This window comes from Symphalangus syndactylus, chromosome 5 (genome assembly GCF_028878055.3).
Source record: "Symphalangus syndactylus isolate Jambi chromosome 5, NHGRI_mSymSyn1-v2.1_pri, whole genome shotgun sequence".
Taxonomy (NCBI): domain Eukaryota; kingdom Metazoa; phylum Chordata; class Mammalia; order Primates; family Hylobatidae; genus Symphalangus; species Symphalangus syndactylus.
In genome coordinates this window covers 93,314,889-93,339,584 of record NC_072427.2, presented here as the reverse complement: position 1 = coordinate 93,339,584, position 24,696 = coordinate 93,314,889, and the positions used below count along the sequence as shown (strand labels likewise).

General features: G+C 44.8%; 1 protein-coding gene across 9 annotated transcripts in view; it reads right to left on the bottom strand.

The window, feature by feature from the left end:
* The window catches only part of HLCS (holocarboxylase synthetase), a 245,739-nt gene that overhangs the window by 167,269 nt on the left and 53,774 nt on the right, over positions 1-24,696 (bottom strand). For all 9 annotated transcript variants that reach the window (XM_063639269.1, XM_055279673.2, XM_055279670.2 and 6 more), the window contains 2 exons: positions 23,395-24,338; positions 17,184-17,366 (listed from right to left, as the gene is read on the bottom strand). In XM_063639269.1, coding sequence (XP_063495339.1) covers positions 17,184-17,366; positions 23,395-24,338 — 1,127 coding nt within the window. The remainder of the gene's footprint in view (positions 1-17,183; positions 17,367-23,394; positions 24,339-24,696) is intronic.

Here is a 24,696-nt window from a genome sequence, read left to right as displayed (position 1 = left end):
CCAGGGTTCCATAATGGAAGGACTGTGGGCAGAGCTAAGAGAACCCAAGAGCAAGGAAGGGGTGGCAAAGCACTTCGAACCAGCAAGAGACTGAAGGAGCAAGAGGGGGAGCTGCTAATGGGAAATAATATTAATACCTTGACCTCTCTCAACTCCTGCCCATCAATCTCCTGCCAGTGCAGCCAGTGATGAGAAACATCCAGAGTTAGGAGCAAGGGAGCCCAGGGATGGGCCGGCCGGTGAATGGTCCAGGAGGCAGCACATCTGGCTAGGTGGGCTCGCTCGTTATGCGGCCCCTCTCACATCCAGCCCTGCACAACTCTGACTTAGTCCCAGCAACAACATGAATTTCTACACAGCCTGATCTAGCGACGAGCCCAAACCGATTCTGCAACTCCAAAGGACTTAGGATTGACGTCATTGGCTATCTAACCCCTAGGAATATGAGTTCCTCCAGGGCTGAACTTGCCACAGGGCTTTCTAGATCCCCAATGCCTGGGACACAGTAGGCACTCAATAAATGTCTGTTAAGCGGTCTTCCTTTTATAATGTAAAGTGATAGCTCAGGCTCAGACGCTGAAAGGCCCAGGATTTACTGCATTTTTTTGTTACCTGCCAACTAGCGAAGACCACAAAAGGCTTGAGTGGAATAGTAAAAGCGGGGAGTGAGTAAGTCATTTCTAACAAGGCTGGTTTTATAGGCATCACACCTCCACCAAGCCAAATAGGCTCATTGTAGAGGCGGAATCTATTCTGTAAGTGCAGAGACCAAAGAGAAAGCCAGGGTCGGCTCTAACGGCGAGGGCGGCTCTACGGGGCAGCTCAGCCACCGCCTCCACAATAAGAGACGCGAAATTCCACTCACTGGGCTCCTGGGTGCGGGACTGACACCCGCAGGAGTCTCTGGGGCCTTCATTAAGCCTGCCGAAGGAAAACGCCCGCCATTTGTCTCAGCCCAACACAAACAGGCTTCTGACAGAGCAGGCAGCGTGGGGGTGGAGGGCATGGAAAACGCTGGGGCTGAGCCCTGGGGGCCCACAGGCAGCCCTGCCTGGTGCACCCAGAGGTGGCCCATCCTAGCCGACATGCACACCAACGTGACCGTTCACACATTCCCCTCCTTCTGATGCTGACATGTCCCCCTGCCCCACCATCCTCAGCTATTTGCCTGTTACCTGCCGGCCCCACCTGGGCCTCTTGTGGGGGCAGGGGACTCTGGCACGGGATCCTGCCCTCAGCTCTGCCACCACCAGCTGTGAGGCCGCAAGAGGCACTCCCTGGGCTGACCGCAGCTTCTTCATTTTTCTAATGAGAAAACGAGAACATCTCTCTCTGGCAAAACGGAGCTTCAAGATTCAATGTTTAGCCTCCACTGTTGAATTCTCAGTTGAAATTTTAACATCATGTTAGGATGCCAGGGTTAAACTATATGTTACCTGAAAAGACAGAAGCGGCCCCATATCAAGAGGCCAAGAGCTTTCTGCTCCAGGGCCTTATCTTAGCAAAGGTTCACTGATCCAACCAGCTGTCACCATGACACTTGGGAAAATCCAGAGAATCTCAGGGAACAACACCTGGCCAGGCCTGGCAGGAGAGAGGGGAGCGGTGTCCAACACTGCCCTACGTGTGCAAGGAGAGGGCGGGTCTAAGCCCACACACTCAAGGCCGTGGTCTAAGAAGCTCCAGCTCAGAAGGTGCATTCATTCATAGGAGAAAGGGGCTGACTGCCCAGTTTGTACACTGCAGAGTTTCTAAACCGAAAAGCGTTTTTAATAACACACAAAACAATTCCAACTTTTTTCTGTAACTCCATCTGGCCAGTCTCCTCCAGCACGCCCACAGCTGATTCTTCTAGAAACTGTTTAACATGATTGTTAAGAATAACCTAACAACCTGTTAGGTTATCCTGCTTTCCCAGAATACAGAGCTGGACTGTGTGGGCAGCCGCTCAGGCAGAGAGGTCTGTGCACTGCCGGCCTGTCCCTGGGGTCTCTCGAGGCTCTCAGTGCACGGGAGCCAAGAAAACAGCTCCCAATCCATTAGCGGGAAAAGCCAAAACGCTTTGCAAGTGTCCAAATAAAATGTGCTTACTAAATGTCTACTATCAGCAAAATATTGGGAAAGGGACACAAAGATTAACAATATATGGTCCTTGCTTTCAAATCAGCTTGCATGACAGTTTAATGGGGAAAACAGGTATTTATACAAATAATACAACAACAGCACTTATACAAACCACCTAAAAAAATTCTTATGGAAGTGACTAGATCTAAGGTTCCAAGTCACAATACTTGAGTTAGGAAATTGCAAGAAAAAATTCAAATCCTATACCCGTGACGTGATCATCAGTGGAATTTTCCTAGATCAGAGGGGTAGAATCCCTTTGTTGAGTATAAAAGATCAACTATTTGTCCTCATAGCATCCGGCTGTAAGATTTTTTTATGTTCTGTAATTTAAGACTTTTCTTTTAAGAGATAGGGTCTTGCTTGCTCAACATGCTCCTCAGGCTGGAGTACAGTGGCGCAATCACAAACTCAACTCCCGGGCTCAAGAGAACCTCTCATCTCAGCCTCCCAAGTAGCTGGGATTATAGGTGCACACCATCATACCTAGCTAATTTTTTTTTTATCTTTTGTAGAGGTGGAGTCTCGCTATGTTGCCCAAGCTGGACTTCAACTGGACTCAAGTGATCCTCCCACCTCAGCCTCCCGAAGTGCTGAGATTACAGGCATGAGCCACTGCACCCGGCCAATTTAAAACTGAAAATCTTACTACTCTAAGAACTTTATACACATGTGCTTTATAAATGCTGGTTCATATGAAGATGGAATATCCCCCTTAACCCTGTAGGGTGATACACGGCCATACGGAACCATCACAAACTAGTAGGCTACTGCTTTTACTTCAAATAAAACAAATACTCCCAGGGCCAAGTAGAAACTAGAGCCGTTCTCTTGACAACTCCTGGAAGCAAAGATGTCAAAGCCTCCAACTCTTAGAAACAACCCACAATAGGGTCTGGGCTTTGTGGTTTACTTAAAGGCAGTAACATCTGCATCTTCAAAACAAAACAAAAAAAAGGCCCTCTTTATCAGGAAAATGTGGCAAAAGGTTTACCAGTGGTAAATCCAGGTGAAGGCTCCATGGGGCTTATAGGGTTGGTGTACGACTGTTTTACCTTTTCTTCAGTTCCAATTTTTTTTAACAAAAAATTGGGGGAGAAATAAAGGATTTTTCCCAGAAGCTTGAAAGGCCCTGCCAGCTCCTACATGAGCTGTAGATTTTTGCTGTGCTGTTAATCTTGGAATCATCAAAGAAACAGCCTTCATAAAGAATCAAAAAGCAAAACAGCAACGAAGAACACCTTCTAGCTTTTTGATCTGAACAAGCCTTCATGCTGCCTGTGCTGGGGAAGGGTTGCTGAACCATTCTGAGGCAAGAACACCTCCCTGAAAAACCACAGATTTCCATCCTCATGGAGCCGTCCCTCCGGAGACCCAGATCTTGTATGGCCCAAATGCAGGGCACACTTTCCCCGAGTACAAACCCCAGTGCGTTTCATGAAGCTGTTCAGTATATGCAGAATCAGTGCATTAATAACAGCTTATTGGCACCGAATGAAAAACACACAAGTCTTAATCTTAGGTCTTGAATTTTGTCCAGGTCCTACGTCATACCTGGCTGGAAGGGCTACAGCTGTAAGCATGCTTGGTGACTGGAGGCTGTGTAGTGAGACCTGAGTTTTGAAACCAGGATTGGTAGCTTAACAAAATTTACTGGTTGTAGAAAAAGTAAACTTGCCTCCGGGGAGGTGAGCTCAGCCTCACCATTCTGACAGCAGCCTCTGGTGGCCAGTTTAGTAAAAAGTGTTGGCTCTGATGCTGAAAGCTTGGACCTTCCCTTCTTAATGAAGGTCGCTGCAAGCAGACAGGCCATTCTAGGTAACAGCTGGAGGTGACTGGGGAAGCTGCAGAAATCCAAATGAAGGTGTGACTTTGGACCACGTAAATCACCAAGTCACTGGATGATCTGTCTCTTGCATTAAAAAAAGAAAATGAAGTACTCTCTTTCAAAAGTAGAAATATAAATAAAGAGAACTGTTTCAAAAGGGCTCGAGTCACAAGGCAGATAATACATACTCAGTTTGAAAGTAATCTCATTCCTTACTTGCATAGAAAGCCTTTAAATATTCAAGGAGCACAGATTCCCGAACAAAATAAAGCCCAGCCTGTCTGCTTTCTTACATAGCACCCCATGGTACACTAACTCCTATGTACTGAGTGCCGGAAATTCTTCCTGCGAAGTAAGGAATTGCTCCATATGGCAGAAACTTCTAGAAAATGCTGCAACCATTCATTCAGAGAACAAAATTAAATATTCAGGATTGTAGGTGAGGCCTGATTTCTAGTGCCACAGATTCACACCATTTCACTGGATATAAATAGAGGAATGATCAGAGGCTGACAGTTGGCTTCAAAGGCAGAGAGGGTAAGAAGGAGACGCCATCAGCTTCAAGCCAACTTCTTCATAAGGTGCACTCTGTCCTCAGCCATCAGAGAACAATCTGGAAACAATCTGCTGAGCAGCTGCTCTCATCAACAAACTGTTTATTGTAAGAAAGTGGCTGGGTCAAAGGCCAAACATCAACCCGAGCTGAAAGCATACAGAGCAAAAATCAATACCGTCCCTGCTAAAGAGACCGAGGACTAACATGCAGAAAAGAGAGGGTGAGGAACTCATGTTTAGTTCTGAAAGAGTAAGAGTTGGAACAAAACCCCCATATTTCAACATTCAGGGTTCTTCTGCATATTATTCCAACTGACGACTTGCTGCTATTTGCAGAATGGCCTTGTAATGGGGGCTAAAATGTGGCATTCAACAGGGACATAGAAATCAACTTTGCCCAAAAAGTTACAGGGGTTAACATCAGTTGTTTCTCTCTCACATTTGTTTTGCAACAGGACCAACGTGCTCATTATACACATGTGCTTATTATACACAATGCACAGATACTACAGTCCATCTTTAAATATGTCTAATTGGAAACTGGAAGGCTAACTGGACATGAGATTATATGAAGAGATTGTTTCATTTTAGGTATGACAGTGGAATTGTGATTATGTTTTTAAACAGAGCTCATATCTTTCAGAGACACATACTAAAATATTTGCAGATGAGAGAATTGAAACGGTATCTGGGAATTCCTTCCAAATAATACTGGCGGAGAAGTGGGTAGAAAGAAGTGAAATAAGATTGGCCATAAATGGATAACTGTGAAGCAGAGTGATGAGTACAGAAAAATTCACTCATTATTTATATTTACTTTTGTATATTTGAAATTTTCTATGAAATGTTTGCTTTTACTTGTGTGTAAAGTTCAACAGTTACTTTGAAAGAAAAAAAGTTTTCTTAAATATAAGAAAAGTATTAACCTACCAAGGCAAATTAATTAAGCATGTGCCATGGTATTGCTAGGTATCCAATTTAACGTTTTTGAGCAATGTCCGAGATACAGGTTGTTATGTCCTGAGTTGAACGATGGAGAAGTAGAAAGAGATGCTCAAAGTGTTCCCACTGCATACGTGCTCCAGCAAGCCAGAATGTGACATAGAAACAGATAAGACGGTTTCCTATGGTTTAATTGCAGTATGGGGCACGAGGACATACGTGAGCTGCTAGGAAAACCCAACTGTCATAAATAATCGGGACCAAGTTGTTAAAAGACAAGTTAGCACACAAATTTTGAAAATACAATTTCTTTGTAAATTTGAGGCTGCTATATAGTGTATTGATAATTCTTAAATTAACAGTAAAATTAGAGAATTAGTCTGAAATAAATAAAAATAAAGCAGATAGCAAAACATTCTTTCATTGTGCTGAAATTAACTGTGAAGATGTATGTATGATTTTAACTTGTTCCAATATAAAGATGAAAATGGTAATAATCACAAATTCTTAGAAAAGAATGCATTCAAGGGAACTGCTTAAAAAGTTAAAAAAAAATTTTTTTTAGTCTACTTGCTTTGCCAAGACCAGCATAAATACTGCAGGGAGTCCTGGAAAGGGCGAGAAAGGTCATCTTGTCTACCCTCCCTCCCAACAGAACAGAGAAGGGCTTGGTCATGAGAATCTGGTGACCCACCAGGCACGGTAGCTCATACCTGTAAGGCCAAGTACTTTGGGAAGCTGAGGCAGAAGAATTGTCTGAGCCCAGAAATTTGAGACCAGTTTGGGCAAAAAGTAAGACTCCATCTCTACAAAACATAAAAGTAAATTAGCCGGGTATGGCAATATGTGCCTGTAGTCCCCGCTACTTGGGAGGCTGAGGTGGGAGATTACCTGAGCTCAGGAGTTCAAGGCTGCAGTGAGCCATGATCGTGCCACTGCACTCCAACCTGAGTGACAGAACCAGACCCTGTCTCAAGGAAAAAAAAAAAAAAAAAAAAGACACCCACCCTAGTGGGAAGGTAGGGCAGAGATGGGGATGGTTAATGGATGCAAAAAATAAACATAAATAAGAAGAATGAATAAGACCTAGTATTTGATAGCACAACAGAGTGACTACAGTCAATAATAATTTAATTGTACATGCTCGAATAACTAAAAGAATATAATTTGTTTGTAACATAAAGGAGAAATGCTTGAGGAGATAGGTACCCCATTTTATATGATGTGATTATTATGCACAGCATGCCTGTATCAAAGCATCTCATGTATCCCATAAATGTATACACCTACTATGTACCTATTAAATTAAAATAAAAAAATTTTTAAAAGCCATCTACCCAGACAAACTCATTTGGCCAATCTGAGACACTACACCTAACCCCATCACAGAAGGAAAAAATACACAGAGCAAAACCTTCAAAATTATAGACCTTTGACCTTTAAAGCATCTTATGAACTAAAAAGCTACAGAAAAACTTAAATCCTGAAATGTATCAAGGTTGCTTATGAAAAGTAATCTAGACAATCCTAGGCAGAGTCAGGCTATCCCTCCATCCCCAAATTAATCATCATTTTTTTTTTTTTTTTTTTTTTTTTTTGAGACGGAGTCTTGCTCTGTCGCCCAGGCTGGAGTGCAGTGGCGCAATCTCGGCTCACTGCAAGCTCCGCCTCCCGGGTTCACGCCATTCTCCTGCCTCAGCCTCTCTGAGTAGCTGGGAGTACAGGCGCCCGCCACCACGCCCGGCTAATTTTTTGTATTTTTGGTAGAGACGGGGTTTCACTGTGGTCTCGATCTCCTGACCTCGTGATCCACCCGCCTCGGCCTCCCAAAGTGCTGGGAATCATTTTTTAATTTATGAAACTACTGTTTGATGTTTCTTTTAAAAGGTGTATTTTCTTATTTACGGAAATTAAAAACAGGAAGAGGGATCAGTGGTGCCACCATTCAATCACTCTTCAGTGAACTGCTCTACGTAGGATTCATTTTTGTTCAGAGAAGAGAGCAACTTACCAAATGTTTACCTAGGGCATACAAAGGCAAACTCAGTAAGTTTTCTGAGAAGAATATTCACTTTCGACCGGGCACAGTGGCTCACGCCTGTAATCCCAGCACTTTGGGGAGCCAGGCAGGCGGATCACAAGGTCAGGAGTCCAAGACCAGCCTGACCAACATGGTGAAACTCCGTCTCTACTAAAAATACAAAAACTAGCTGGGCGTGGTGGTGTGTGCCTGTAATTCCAGCTACTCAGGAGGCTGAGGCAGGAGAATCGCTTGAACCCGGGAGGTGGAGGTTGCAGTGAGCCGAGATCGTGCCACTGCACTCCAGCCTGGGTAACAGATTGAGACGCCGTCTCAAAGACAAAGAAAAAGAAAAAAAGAATATTCACTTTCAACTTTAATTTTAATTTTTTAAACTTTTCCTTAATGCATGTAGGAGGCAGGTTGATTTAAACTAAAAGTTTTTACACACCAAGGGCTCAGGAAAGTCTCATGGTGGGTGAAACTGACAAGGGTTCTATGATACACATGTTCAGGATCCAGCAATCTAGCTGACTGCTGGTGGGCAACGCTGTTCTCCTTTCGCTCACACCCAGAATGTGAATCTCAGCCTCGGAGGCGCAGCAGCACAGTGCCAAAGCAGCCCTCCTCTTCACCCACAGCCCCTGTCCCCCGCACTCAGACACACATGCCAGAGACCCACCAGAGACACAAACACCTACACAATAAAATTGTGCTGTGAACCTCGTTGTGTCAAGGGAAAGTGCATTTCCCTTTTACCAGAAATCTCCAGACCCGCTACTCTAAGTCTTCCCTCACTCCCAGGGAGAAATGACTCCTCCACAAAGGCATGTTCTATCTCAGCAATCTTAAGTTTTTTTATACTTCTGGTTAAAACAGACATATGCACTTAAATAAATAAATATATAAATGTATATGCATATATATTGTCATAACTATATGTATTCATACGGTTGAAATTTTAAAAACTCAAATACCCTTGAAAGTATCTATTACAACAGACTGTTTTTTTAAATTAAAGCCATGTTCCTTGATTCACAAAATAAAATTTGAGTTACAGAATTTTTTTGTAAGGGACAGTAGCTCCAATGATCAATGAGAACTGAAATTATAGTCTTTAACTCCAATATTTCTTTTTTAGAAAAAAATATTTATTTTAATCGGCAACTAAAAAATATGTACATTTCTGGTACACCACATGATGCTTTGATATATGTGTATGTTGCGGAATGGAAACTCCAATATTCTTTCCACTGATTCTATTATTAAACCAAAGCCTAAAAACATTTTAAGAAAGAAAATACCCACGACACCAGCAGAGGGATAATGTAGAATTGTACTGGAAACATGTAGTACCTGGAGAGCTGTGTGGCCAAACTCGGCATGCAATACCTGGGGAGACGCAGCCACACACAGGCAGCTATAACAAAACGAAGAAATTGGGAAGGTCTCTCAGAAAAAAGGAGTCTTCCCTTCTTATCTCCAGGAGCAAGTGCCTGAGGGACAGACAGACGGACTAACCTTGGCTGAGTTTTCCTGCTTTCACGAGGCAGCCCACGAAATCTCCTGGCGCTGCCCAGCATGAGCCGAGCTCCAGCACAGGAGCGCTCTCCTTGCACCCCAAGTTGTTTCTCCCCTTACCACCCAGGCGGGGGAAATGGGGGATTCAACACCACTCAGGTCCACAAACTGCCTGCCAGTTTTGAAACCCCAGAAACACTATAAACATTTTTCCAAGACAGTCAGTGCAAATCTCCGGGCGGCATTCTCAAATCATTAGCATGCATGGAAACAAAATGTGCTCCCCAGCGATAATTCACATCCCAAGAAATGAAGGAGAACATTTATCAAATGGGATTCGGGTCTCAGACCCCGACATTCCTGAGCTGACACCGCCAGACTCAACGGTTCCGTCAGTTCCGTCATCGCCGGGCGCCCCACCGCCGAACCCACCTCCGGCTCTGGTCCTTGGCCCTGCACCTGATCACAGGAGCCCTTTGATCATGCTCTCTAACCCGGCACCAGTATGGGCTCATTCTTAGGATGTGTTTTTTGAACTTCGGAGACAAAAATCCGCGCGTGAGAATGTTCTAAGCCCTTCTGGAGACAGTCTCCACCGACTTCCCTGGGAGGTGAGGCCAGAATCCGTACCCGCTCACACATGGCAGCTATTAGGAAGCCCGGGTAGGAGACAAAAAGCGTGTGGTCTTGGAGGATTTTTTTTATTCCAAAAGAGGCCGTTTCTCATCCACAAGTTTGTGACTGCATAAACGGTGGGTATAAATGGACGGAGGAAAGAAAACCGTGCTTCTTAGACGGGATGCTATCCCAAGAAGGAAAGTGCTGAGCGGGAATGTTCCGTCGGCCTCTGAGACCTTATCATCCCTTCTCCAGGCCAGACAGCAAAGACCGCAATGCACAGAAGCCAGACTCGTCACAAAACTAATTAAACGTGGAAAACAACAAAAGCGTTTGTGCAGATTTCCCACAAGCACACATCTCTGCCCCGGGTATTTACTCTGCAGGCGCTGCTTTGAGGCACACTTGTGGAAACAAGATTCAAGTAAAAAGACAGGACACACAGTCGCTGAAAAGCCTTCTTCCCACAAAAATAAAACATTCTAAAGGGAGCACAGGAAAACCCCCCAAGTATGATTTCTTTTGCAATTCAACGTCAAAACCCATCATGTCGCCTTTTGCCATGGGTATTATGTTTGATAACAGGAAGTCAGTCAAAACGAACAAAAAATTTCCAGTGTAGGTGAAGGGCAAAGGAAGAAAGAAAGGAGAGAAAGAGGTATATGAAAGACCCTTAAAAACATTCATAGCTATAAAAGCTTTTAAATGTTTGCTTTAATCTGCCAGCTGCCTTTAGCCGGTGCCGTATTGTAAAACAGCCGCACAAGACCACAGCAGCCACATGTCAAAAGCTATTCAAGGTGCACCTGGAATTCTGACTTCCTCTCTAATTTGGATCTCTAAAAATTATTTTTAAGCTGTATTTTAAAGTTATGCCCAAAGCTTTGCCCTATCTTTACATTCGAGACTCAGAACTAGGATTAAAAGTAGGAGAAGGGGAGGACTCCACATCAAGTACTATGCTAAAAAATGGCAGGCAACGATTTTTTTTAAGTGGAGAATTCTAATTAACTCATTAGAAAAATACATGAAGCCGGGTGCGGTGGCTCACGCCACCGTAATCCCAACACTTTGAGAGGCTGAGGCGGGTGGATCACCTGAGGTCAGGAGTTTGAGACCAGCCTGACTAACATGGTGAAACCCTGTCTCTACTAAAAATACAAAAATGTGATGGGCACCTGTAACCCCAGCTACTTGGTAGGCTGAGGCAGGAGAATCGCTTGAACCTAGGAGGCAGAGGTTGCAGTGAGCAGACATCGCGCCACTGCACTCCAGCCTAGGCGACAAGAGCAAGACTCCATCTCAAAAAAAAAAAAACAACAGAAACGAAAAATACATAAGCCTCTTCACTGTCCTGTACGCCAGCTTCCTCTCCCGGGGGCAAGGACTCCTTCCCCGCCCTGCCCTACTTATCAGTGTCACTGTGAGACCCAAAGAAGATGGCGACACAGGTAAAAAAAGCTTGGTTAACTTGAACACATGCCACAAAGATGAGGAATTATCCCTCGTTTTCCAGAAACTTCTGCAGCAAGGGCTTGTACTTAGTAGGCACACAGATGTTTGCTACATGAAGGGGCCAGTTAGAGAAGGAGGAACAACTGTGTGGTATGTATGACTGAGTCTAAGTTTCTTCATAAAGCTACCAACGTCTGAAAAGCAGCTCCCTCTCAGTATGTTCATGTATATCAAATCATCATGCTGCAAACCTTAAGTATATACAATTAAAAAAAAAAGTAACAGAAAGGACTTCCCAGAGTAGAAGGGCCTGTACCTGTTTTTTGATATGTTTACAAGTATCTAAACTATCCTTACCAACAAAACCTGCTTTTTATGGGGGGAAAATGTTTCAAAGTAAAAATTCAGAGTTAAATCAAAATGAAATGTCATAACTAGTTTTTGTTTTTAAATACGTATTATCCATTCCACAACTCCCCACTACCAAAATCACACAAACACACCTCATGGTGATTTTGCCCAATTATTTCAGTAACAAACTCAGTTGTCACTTCTTGCGACAGCTACATTTTGATCCCAACTGGACACAGGACCCCTGCTAAAAGTCCAGCCGGCTTCTATTTCTCGGGTCACCTACACACTGTTAGCCACCGTTGGCCACGATGAACACCCACAAGGTTCCCAAGCTTTTTCATTTTGGAAAAATTCTTGTGCTCCCCAGATCCTAAGCGGATGTCCCAGGCTACGGGAGCAACGCACAAGCTCTCTAGTTCCCCAAGGTAAAGGTGCCGACCTTCCTGGGGGTGGCACATCCCACCTTCTTCTGCTTCCTCTGGCCTCACTGAGAGGGATCAAAAGGGATCCGCTGGCAGGCAACTCTGCAGGGGTGGAGGGTGGGGGGCTGGCTCTGCCCCACACACAGGTTCAGGTCCCAGACGGTCCTAACCTACCAGCTGCCCCTCCCAGTGAGACCCTGCAGAGAGTGGCAGCCTGTGCTCTTTCTTTCTGCCATTGCTCTGGCAGAGATAAAAAGGAAAATGGAACCCAGAAAAACAGAAACAAGGCAGCTAGCTTCTCAACTGGGAAAGAATTATGTTTTCTCTAGAACATCAGATTTGATAGAAAATAAAATCTATTAAAATGTTTCTATAAAATATAAAAGAATTATGTTTTTTCTGGTGTTCTGTAAGGGAAAGGATTGTGTTTCTTCTATAAAATCAGTGTCTCTCAAAAACATTCATGTCCCAGCACAGTAAAGATGTACTGCTGCTAACTGCCTGTCACCCACTGGTGGCAGGAAGATGTGGTGGCCACCAGGTGATCTCACCCAGGACACCCCACAGTGAGCCATGTGGTGTATCAGTCTCTCACCTACCAACATCTGCAGAGAGGAAGCCATGGAGAGGTCCCCATATATATGGTCTTGGAGAAACAGTTCAAAGGGCTCTGCCAAGAAACTGGAACATCCAAGCAGGGGTAGGGCACCCAGGGGTACCTTCTACCCACAGAAGCAAAGGGACAGCTTCAGCTCGGAGGCCCCCACACACCAACTCAGAGCTCACAGTTAACCCTGGGAGTCACAGCTGCCACAGGCCATGAGCAAGAGTCATGTGTTTTACGATCAAAGCAAATCCTTTCTAAATAATATGTCAAATATTAATATTAACCAAAGTATCAACACCTATGAGATTCCCTGCCTTTTAACATTCAAGTGTGACCATGTGTGAGATGCTTTCAAAGTCCAATGACACGCAGTCATTTGTTTTTAGTTTTTAATAACTAATTTGGCTCATTATAAAATAACTCATAACAAATAACCAATTTGGCTCATTATAAAATAACTAATAACAAATAACCAATTTGGCTTATTATATATAATCATTATAGAAAATTTGGAAAATACAGAGAAAGTTTTAAAAGATTATTAAAATCACCCTTAAGCACTCCACCAGAAATAAGTCCTATATATACCAGATTTCCTTCCAGTCTTCTTTTTTTTTTTTTTTTTTTTGAGACAGGGTCTCACTCTGTTGCCCAGGCTGGAGTGCAGTGGCGCAATCATAGCTCACTACAGCCTCAACCTCCCTGGCTCAGGCAATCCTCCTGCCTCAGCCTCCTGAGTAGCTGGGACTACAGGTATGCACCACCATGCCTGGCTAATTTTTGTATCTTCTGTAAAGAATACGAAATTCTGCCAGGTTGCCCAGGCTGGTCTCGAACTCCTGGGCTTGAGCGATCCACCTGCCTCAGCCTCCCAAGGCATTGGGATTACAGGCTTGAGCCACTGCACCTGGCCCAGTCTTCTTTCTGCGGAGACAGGTGCGTGGTAAACGTGTGTTTGTGTGTTTGTTTTATGGTTTAACTTTTTGTCATTTTGCTGAGACCCAAATTTCAATCCTGTTCCTGGGAGGTTCAATTAAACGTGAAAGCCTTGGTCGGAGGAAGCCCAGCTCAGCTGCCCACAGCCTGCACCTCAGCCAAGCCCTGCTTCCTCTTGGTGTCGTGCACAGTGACGCTGATGGAGTCACACATGACTGGGTTTTATAGTGAGAATCACACGCTACCATGGTGTTTGGGTATCGATGAAGGTCTCAGAGCACATCCTTCACAAATGCCAAGGGCTGACTGTCGTTGAGGTGAGTGTTTTTTCTCTTTGGGTCTTGGTGCTATTCTTTCCAGTTATATCACAGTAACGGAGAAGCACATAAATCTTCTGCGCTATTCGTCATAAAGAGCAAGTGTCAAGGCACCAAACTGTGTAAACACAGCTGGTACGCAGTAAAACTGTTTAGATAACTAGCGTATTTATTTTGTTCTTTCATATCCCATAGTATAATAGTACCTAGGACACAGTAAACGTTGAATGAAAGATGAATATTATTAACTGGGACATTGAAATAATTTCTGCAGACCCAAAAGAAAGTGCCACCAATATAATGGAAAACTATAAAATTATACTATGTGAAACTGATATAGACAGAAAAAAATTAAATCTCTGAAGAACAACTTTATAGTTCTAGGGTCCTGCATGCGAGGCAGCCTAGCTCAGCAGCGACACCCTGTGGTGAGAGATCTTTGATTCCCAGCAACAAAGTATCTTGCAGGGCACAGGAAGCAGAAAGCCAGCCCAGGCATCCAATCTCCAAGGCAGGCGATGAGCCAAATGGACGGGCAAGATTTAGCAGATGACTGAGTGCCAATATCCTCTCCATGGAACTTAATTCCATAAGGATGACAGATCTGTTAAGTAGGGATGCCAGAAAGAAAACCAAATACCAAGTACAAACCCAATTCCATTCCCAGTCTCTGTGGTCCAGATCTATAAATACTGACCCATAGCACAGTGACTAGATACAGGAGGAATTCGGCTGCCTCCGGAAAGACCATCTCAGGCAGTGCATATCCACCTTCAAATTCATTTGCACCATAATCCTTTAGAGAACTCGTATTCCAAGAAAACATCATATAAAACCTTGAATTCTGCCATTTCCTTCTACAGCAGATTCAAGGACACCTAAGCAGAGTTTAATAAACATTAAGAGGCCGGGTGCACCACGCCTACAATCCCAACACTTTGGAAAGCCAAGGCAGGTAGACTGCTTGAACTCAGGAGTTCAAGACCAGCCTGGGCAACATGGCGAAACCCTGTCTCTACAAAAAGTATTAAAAATTAGCCAGGCGCGGGGCGCGGTGGCTCACGCTTGTAATCCCAGCACTTTGGGAGGCCAAGGCGGGTGGATCACGAGGTCAGGAGATTGAAACCATGGTGAAACCCCGTCTCTACTAAAAATACAAAAAAATTAGCCGGGTGTGGTGGCGGGCGCATGTAGTCCCAGCTACTCGGAGGCTGAGGCAGGAGAATGGCATGAACCCAGGAGGCGGAGCTTGCAGTGAGCCGAGATTGCGCCACTGCACTCCAGCCTGAGCGACAGAGCGAGACTCCGTCTCAAAAAAAAAAAAAAAAAAAAAAAAATTAGCCAGGCATGGTGATGCACACCTGTAGTCCCAGCTACTCGGGGGGCTGAGGTGGGAGGATCACTTGAGCTTGGGAGGTGGAGGCTGCAGTAAGCCATGATTGTACCACTACACTCCAGCCTGGGCAACAGAGCAAGACCCTGCCTCAAAAACTAAAAATAAACATTAAGAAATGAGGATATGTACAACATACACATACTCATTCTATTCCTTGGGCTCCCAAAGTAAAGCAGAATTCAGTCAGAAATAAGCAGCTGAGAGGAAAGTAGTCCACAGCACAGATATCCAAGAAAATCAACAAGGCCAAGTGGAGGGCCCACAATGGGAAGTGAACATTTCTGAAAATAATTATTTTCCAAAGTTATTATGTAATAAGGGGCTTAGTAGGGAGTGTCCACATATGTGTATACAGAGCAAATATTTGCTTTAATCATGTTCAAGCATTTCATTCCCAAAGTTTGTGAAAGGGTAAATCAATACTCCCTCAATTGATCAATGAACAGGTGAAAAAGTATCACCTCCCACTGCCCCAGGCTGTTTAAAAAACTGGAAGGACAAAAATGTGAAGCATCTGTTGTATGCTTGAATGTAAGCAGACACATGATACAAAGCCCTGACTTGGGTATTTCAGGTTATACTCATCCTAAATACACCAGAAATGCCAACAGTTCCAAACTTCCACTCACAGGAGAATAACCTGGGGCAGGGCCACTCTTCCTATCCACTGCTCTGTCCAAGAGTCCGGAGGTCAAGTCCAAAGACCAGCATGATCAGAACTCCGAGAAAGGGCAAGGAGCTCTGCCAAGGGCAAGGCCAGGCCACCTCACTCCCGGACCTCCCCAGCTAGGAGCCTCAGAGCAGGCACTCGCTAAGATAGCCAGCCCCAGCCCTCCATCCCCAGGAAAAGACTGACAGAGAAGGTCTAGGGGAGTGGCAGTGCGCTCAGATTTTCTATCTGTCTTCTCCAAGTGAGCCCATCACACCCAGATAGCTCATAGCTCTGCTCTCCTCCAAAAACTAAGGGACAGGCCGGGCACGGTGGCTCACGCTTGTAATCCCAGCACTTTGGGAGGCTGAGGCGGGAGGATCACGAGGTCAGGAGATCGAGACCACGGTGAAACCCCGTCTCTACTAAAAAAAAAAAAATACAAAAAATTAGCCGGGCGTGGTGGCGGGCGCCTGTAGTCCCAGCTACTCGGAGAGGCTGAGGCAGGAGAATGGCGTGAACCCGGGAGGCGGAGCTTGCAGTGAGCCGAGATTGCGCCACTGCACTCCAGCCTGGGCGACAGAGCGAGACTCCGCCTCAAAAAAAAAAACAAAAACAAAAACAAAAACAAAAACTAAGGGACACAGTGTAACACAAAAGAAAGTGCCTCCTTTTTAAAAAATGTTGGGATGAGAGGTATAATTTGTTCGTTTCAAGAGAAAGCAGGTAAGTTTAGTGTTTAAAGTCACCTAGACTATTGGGTGTTTGCAGAAACTACATGGTTATGTCATTCAACTCACAAATCTGTCTGTTCAGAGAAGACAACAGAAATAGACAAAATAATTTGTCACAATGACTATGAAACTGATAGTATGGCCAAGCAGGGAGATTAGCAAGAACATACACCTGGAGAATCTGGCGACCTGCCCAAAACCAGGTATCAATCACAGGCAGCAAGTGCAGGCACCGGCCAAGAGAATTCCTGAACACATTCTCAGCTCCGTGGGCATTTTCCTGTTAGACACGACTCACAGACGTGAAACCCAGAGTGCTGTTGCCACAAGATGGCAGACATTAGCACAAATGTCATTGTTCCAAAGATCTGCTGAAAGTGGCTCAAATCAAAACAAATGTTTTCAATTTATAAAATTACAGTTTCTGAATATACTCTTGACACAGGGACCCTCTTCCCCCTAACGTGGAAAGGGCCACACCTGCAGACTTAACACCTTTCTAAATTGCTAGTTGTCCCTCTCTTATATATAATCCTCCCCCAACAAAATGAATATTTGCACATCTTGAAGATGATTTCCAAATCCGAAGTCAAAACAGAAATGAAAAATCAAAACCAACCAAAATAAAACAATTAAGGCAACGGGTCGCCACTGTGAAGAGGGCCACATCGCAGCACGCTCTGCCCAGCTAAGCCCACAACTCACCTCCGCAGCTGACAGCAAGTAAAGAGGAGTTAAGGCAGGAACTTGTTTCATGTCACAGCTGAGGCCAAGGGTTGTCAGAATCTCTCTAAGGACTTCGTATCTTCTAAAATTGCTTGACTTGAGCAAGTTAAAATCTTCTGGAGTTTGCACTATGTCGGAGCTGGGAGGTAGTTCTAAGTGCACCTGAAGGGGAAAGATAGCACTGTGTAAACTGGAGGCACTCACAGGCAATAAGAAAAACAGTTTCTTTTTTCTTTTTCTTTTTTTTTTTTTTTTTTTTTAATTTAGAGACAGGATCTCATTATGTTGCCCAGGCTGGTCTTGAACTCCTGGGCTCAAACGATCCTCCCGCCTCAGCCTCCCAAAGTGCTTACATGTAAAACCCCCAAAGGGATTACATGTATGAGCCACCACATCTGGCCAAAAAATTTCTTTACCAGTTTTCTTCTCCAAGTGAGCACATCACACCCAGATAGCTCATAGCTTTGCTCTCCTCTGAGAATTAAGGGACACAGTATAACCCACAAGAAAAAACTTGAACAAGAATAATTATCAATAGCATATAAACTCTGAAGCTGAATATCTGGAAAGTCATGGCCAAAAAGAAAACCATTCCAAAGAGCCTATTCAAATTGTGGTTGTCAGGTCGAGAGGCCATGGTGGAAATGACCCTGGACAGTCATCATCTCTCTCCAGGTACTGATGTTCCACACTCATCAGTCATATGACCTTCCGCAAGTTACTTGGTTATAGGAACAAAATATCTAGGGTCAGGCGCGGTGGCTCACGCCTGTAATACCAGCACTTTGGGAGGCTGAGGCGGGCGGATCACCTGAGGTCGGGAGTTCAAGACCAGCCCGACCAACATGGAGAAACTCCGTCTCTACTAAAAATACAAAATTAGCCAGGCGTGGTTGCACGAGCCTGTAATCCCAGCTACTCGGGAGGCTGACGCAGGAGAATCGCTTGAACCCAGGGGCAGAAGTTGCAGTGAGCTGAGATAGCACCATTGCACTCCAACCTGGGCAACAAGAGTGAAACTCCATCCCCCCCCCAAAAAAAAAAAAAAAAAAAAAAAAGACCTAGAAAGACAGTTGTGCTGAAAACCTAATTGCTAGTGAGTTCAGGGAGGCAAATGGGTCATGCTGGAAACTTCCATTTTGCCTGTTAGCCATAACTAGAAAACAATACCTAGGAAGAGAGCAGCCTTATTCATCGTTTTAAGAGAGTTGGCAGGAGGCTGGGCATAGTGGCTCACACCTGTAATCCCAACACTTTGGAAGGCCCAAGATGGGAGGATTGCTTGAGCCTAGGAGTTTCAGACCAGCCTGGACAACATAGTGAAACCCTGTCTCTACAGAAAATACAAAAATTAGCCAGGCGTGGGTGGTGAGGCTGTAGTCCCATAGTCCCAACTACTTGGGAGGCTGAGCTGGGAGGATCCCTTGAACCCAGGAGGTTGAGGCTGCAGTGAGCCATGATTGTGCCACTGCACTCCAGCCTGGGCAACAGAGTGCGACCATTAAAAAAAAAAAAGAGAAAGAGAGAGAGAGTTTGCAGGAATTCAAAGCAGCAGGTCCTTGAATAATGTTGTTTCACTCAAAGTCATTTTGTTATGATGCTGATGAGGGGAAAAAGAAATCACTTCCCAGCCGGGGCCACTGTCTGTGGGTCCGCACACTCTCCCCATGTCTGCACGGGTTTTCTCTGTTTCTCCATTTTCCCCTCACATCCCCAAGCTGTGCACATTAGGTGAACCGACGCGTCTACATGGTCCTGATCTGAGCAAGTGTGAGTACAGGTGTGAGTGTGCCCTGCGATGGGAGGACATCCTGGCCAGGGCTGGCTCCCCCACCAGTACCCTGAGCTTCCAGGATGAGCTCCAGCCACGTGACCACCCACCAAGCTGAACTGAAATAATTAGGTAAATAATTATCTCAGGTTTTACTAATCTTTCTTAAATGTACACATAATTCATATTTATTTCAGTGTTCCAGTGTTTTGGCCTTTATTTAGAAGTCTGGCGATGTCTTTGTGACCAGAAATATGCCATGGAACTGACTTCTTGTTTATATCAATTAGCCTACGGTAACATTGGTTTCATTGTATGTCATTTCACTTAAGTGTGCAGTTTCCAAGAACCTATCAACAACTTTAAGCAAGGACTTACTGAGGAAGGAGTAGGATTTCTTGGACACCAGAAAGGCCTTTCCTCCCACCCTCCTTCCCCTGATTGAATTTTAAGATTTGGAGCTTCACCTAGTTACTTCAGGCTTTGTTGTCCAGTTAAAATTAAAATATCTCCACCTATCAACAGCCTCTGTCTTGGTATGAAGGAACTTACTGGAACCTCTAGCTCCCCTAAGATCAGATTTTAAATGAGCATTGGAGCCTCGACGTTGCCAGAACACTGAATACCCAGAAAAGCAAACTGAGCTCGTCTGCCGTATTTTGTTTCAGCTTTGCCTACTGTATGCAAAGCTTCTAGCCTGATATTATAGAAGTATTATGAAAATAAAAAGCATAGTACCAGCTTTCAGGCGACTTAAAATCTCTCAATTCCCACCTTAACCAAGCCAAATATACTAACCAAATGTTAAAAGTTGAGGCCTGGCTGGATGTGGTGGCTCACGCCTATAATCTCAGCACTTTGGCAGGCCGAGGCGGGAGGATCACTTGAGGCCAATAGTTTCAGATCAGCCTGGCCAACATGGCGAAACACCATGGCCACTAAAAATGCAAAAATTAGCCAGGCGTGGTGACGCATGCCTGTAATCCCAGTTACTTGAGAGGCTGAGGCACAAGAATCACTTGAACCTGCAAGGCAGAGATTGCAGTGAGCTGAGATCATGCCAGTGCACTCCAGCCTGGGTGACCGAGTGAGACTCTGGCTCAAAAAAATAAAGGTTGAGGCCAATCAGAAAAGGTCTGCAGGACAAGGCCCAACATGGTCCCCAAACCACAGCTGGTCAGCTGCAGGCTGGCTGCTTCCTCCAAGACTGAGGACGCCGATCAGGGGCAACAGGTCAGGTGGGCCTGTTTCTAGACAGCCCTGGAGACGGGAAGAGGCAGGAAAGCAAAACCCTCTAAAGAATCCGTATCCTCATCTGAGGTCAGGAGTTCGAAACCAGCCTGATCGACATGGTGAAACCCCGTCTCTACTAAAAATACAAAAAAAATTCGCCGGGCCTGGTAGCACATGCTTGTAATCCCAACTACTCAGGAGGCTGAGGCAGAAGAATCGCTTGAACCCGGGAGGCAGAGGTTGCAGTGAGCTGAGATGTGCCATTGCACTCCAGCCTGGGCAGTAAGAATGAAACTCTGTCTCAAAAAAAAAAAAAAACAAAAAAAAAAACTGTACCCTACTCAGTGCACTTCTACCCTAAATGTGTACCTCTCCTCTCCGGTGGACAAAGCCATGCCAGTGTAGACAACAGCACAGCGGCGGGACCCGTCTAATTCACTTGAGCACACGGCTATCCCAGAGATTAACCCTTACAGGTGGCAGAAATGAAGTTCTGTTCCCACCAGAGCCGAAGGGATGAGAGGGGTGCTCGACTGAATGCATGTGGGCTCGCTGGTCAGGGTGAATACACAGAGTAGCCAAGACGCACACACAGTGAATTGTATGAACTCATTTTCACATGAGAACGATGCCAGGACAAAAAACAGGATGGTGCTACAAGCGGCGGAGTTCCTGGAGACAAGGAGGAAGATGGCCGCTGAAACCCCGAGAACTGCTTGGCTTCACTGTCTTATGGTTTACAAGATGTAGGTACTTCTACAACGGAAACAAGAAAAGAGGCCACCCCTGGTTCTACGCTCCCAATTAGCAGGGAGAAATGGCACGCCGGAGTGTGTGGGTGGTAGATTTGTACTCCTCGTCCACAGAGGTACTGGACTAGAGTCTCTCTCTGGGTGTAATCCTGTTACCATAATGACAAGTTTATTTCTGTAACTTGGCTTCTTGTAAAAATAAGACTTTTTAGTTGGACCCAAAACCAGAACTAAAAAAATGTCTCCAGCCACAAATGCGTGGAGAGGGTGATACTGGCATCTAGTGGGGAGAGACCAGGGATGCTATTCGGCAGCCGAAAATGCACAAGACTGTTCCTCGCCACGAAGAATTCTCTGATCCAAAATGTCAATAGTGCCACAGTTGAGAAACTCTGCCATCAAAGGCGACCCACTGCTGCCATGTGCTAAGCTAAACAAGAAAACAAAATCTTTTAAAATCCATTTTAGAGATTTTCTGTGGACAACTTCATGGCAAACTTCTGGTCCATTTGACAGTCAAATGTCAGCATTAATCCACAGCCTTAAGTTTTCCCTGCAAACTTGATCAGTACAGCGAGCATACAAACATTTCCTCTCTTTATTATTATGAATGGCAAAGGCATCAAATCTGCAGCTTACTTGGCTGGGACACCAGTGCCTAGGGTGCAGCTGTGTTCTGCCCTTGAAATACTTTACCTCCTCTTATTGGGTTACATCATTACTAGATTTATTACAAAGGTGAAGACTATGAAATTGAACAGAGAAAGAGGAAACTAACCAGCCTGTGATAATATTTATTTTTTGATCTCAGTAAGGTATCACAGAGACACAGGCCTGTGGAGAAAACAGTGACCCTGTCACACAGAAGACTGGAAGTCATTTAAAATCAAAAATGACATTCTAATCCTCTGAATCTGATTTGTGAAGCTGCATCATATTGCCTTTTTTTTCTAGGGCAATGCACTGCAGTATCAAATTTTATGATAGTAATGGGGTCAATTTAAATGGTGCAGCAAGCAGATTTGCTATGTAACTCGGAGAAATGGATCACAACAGTGCCAAATCAATTTTCTAGTACAAGTCTGTGCTCAGGGGTGGTAAAATTCACTCTTCAAAACTGAAATATGGCTCTAGGAAGTCAGGTTTTTAAGTGGATTTTCTGAGAATATGCAGTTACTATAGTTACGATATTTGCAGAGAAAAAGATAAGAGGAACATTTATTACGCCTCCAAAAGCTAATTCATGTGGTCTGCAGCACTGCAGGAAACCTGCTTGGGCTGTACGTGTTCAACTGTCCTAATGTCCAAATTCCTTAATTTTAAGCATCTCTGCTTGAGTATTATCTTAAGAACAAGTGAGTCGGCTTTAGAATAGTAAAGAAACAAATATATACTCCTTGGAAAAAAATGTTTGGCCAGAAAATTCAAGAGACTTAGCTTTCAGGAGAACTGGAAAAAGACAAGGCATTACAAAATGAAAACAGAACAAAAAAGGAACAATTCTCTAACTCAATAAAAAGATCCCTATAATAAAACAAAATCGATTACACTTATCTTGGGAACTCTCCTGGACAAAACATCTACATCTGCGTAGTTTTCTCATTAGAGCATCAAATCCCTTAGGGCAAGTGAATGTTCCTCTAACTCTAATGAAAACCTTTTCCCCTAAGGATTAAAAGATTTGGAGTCAATGATAAGGAATTCTGAAATAGTTTATCTGCTACCGTTTGCTTAAACAAACAAAAAGCTAAAAGGAAAAAGAAGATGAGCCAAAGGATCTAAGCAAGAAAAAGAAACCAGCATTTTCCTTTCATCCTCTTTCCATTTTTCCCCTACCTATGTATTAGTATGCCACAAATCTAAGTAGCTTCAATATTCTCTTATTTGAAGTTTTTCTTCAGCACTTGGAAGAGTGACAAAACATAAGAAAGGAATTAGGAACCTGAAGATGTTTTTAACACCAACTATCTTGGCAATCAACTGCAGTATTTCATCGCAGTGGTCACTGACATCTAGAATCACTACCCTGATGGTTTCAACTTCCTACCTTAAATAAAGGCTCAATTATATTAACCAAGGTGTGCTCTAAGGCAAGAAAGCAGACTCATGTATTTGAGAAAGATCATTACTAGTAAAGAACAAAACGAGAATTTTCTGACTAAGCCTCAGTTAACCAGCAAGCTCATTTAACCCTGACAGCTGCCTTGTTCCTCCCCATCACAAGTCTTTTGGTTAATCAGGGTATTCAAGAAAGCCCTGAACTAAACTAAACTTTCTGCTCACTATCAGCAAAAGCTCCCAGCCAATAGTCAAAAACAGCCCTCAGCACACAAACTCCTGAAACGTTTTAAGCGTGTAGCTTTAAAAGACATGTTCCCTCTCAAAGATACTCACAGATACCCAAAGATCACCAAATCCATGCTGCCCTGAGTACCTGGCAAAGAACAGCTTCTCCCCCGCGAGTTCCAAAAGGCACATGCACAATCATCCTGTCCTTGTCCTCATTCTCCAGGTGGCCCTGGAGCCTGCCGGGGCTGAGCCGGACGGGGCCTTCCTGGTACCTGCAGCCACTGCTCAAGACGCTGAGCTTCACCTCACTCTGGTCAGCCTTGGAGAAAACCAAGTTCTGGACTGTCTTCTGCAGTGCACCCCTGCTTGTCACCTGAAAGCCACCAAAGGTGAAGGATGAAGACAGGCCCAACACCTTCCCTCCCTGAGAAAGATAGGCCATGAACTTCTGGTACAGGTCTTCAGGAATGGACTCCCTGGTAGCAATGACCAACAGCAGACAGTTGTCCATCCACGGGTCTCTGAGAGCACTGTCCTCCAGCAGGTGGTAGAGAACGTAACTGTCAATGTCCACACAGTCGGCCAGCACGGACCGGACCTTGTGGAACCGGCCGAGGGCTTCCTGGGAGTCGGAGCCCACATAGAGGAGGATGTTGGGTGCCTTTCCCGTGAGGTTGACTCTCCTCCCTTCTCTTTCAGGGGAGGTCTCATCAGCAACACTCTCCAAACTGCTGCTATAATCGTAGGGAAGGTCTGGAATGTTCTCGGCAGATGCAAACTTGACTGACTCAATGGTGCTGTTCTCAAGTTCCAGACACTCGTGGCAACTAGACAGATGGAGGTGATAATGCTCAACGGGGCCCCCTCCCCTGTCACTGTCCCCAGCAGGCTCACTCCCAGAGGCACTGCCTCTCCTTTGTTTGGGTTCTTCACCAAGAGCTTTTGGGGCATCTCTGCCAGCATGCTCCATACCGTCCTGCTCAGGCTTAATCTCAAGAGAAGGTTCAGGCTTCGGCTGTAGGATCTGGGCTTGCTTGTTTGAGGCCTGATCCTTAACTTCCTTCAGAGTGGAGTCCTGCAAGTGCACCGCTAAGGCACGAACAGGAGAGAGAGACAGAAAATTAATCAACACTTCTTGTGTGACACGTAGCTCATCTCAAGAATCTCATCACCCTCTCTGCATTCTGGGACTTATATTCCAGGACAGCCTCTGGCATGGCTCCCACCTGCATCCCCCCTCAACCCGGGGGCATCCTTTGGAAACACTAACTGTTCCCACCTGAAGACCCCAAGTGAAATCAGCAGTTTGCCCAACATCTTTTATACCTATCGGAGAACCTAAGACCCTCTTACGGAATGGTGAAGAAAGTGAGATTCAGAGAGGCGCCTTTGCCTCCTTACTTACAGATTCTATTTCTTGGGTGTTATTCTCCTTTACAATAATGAA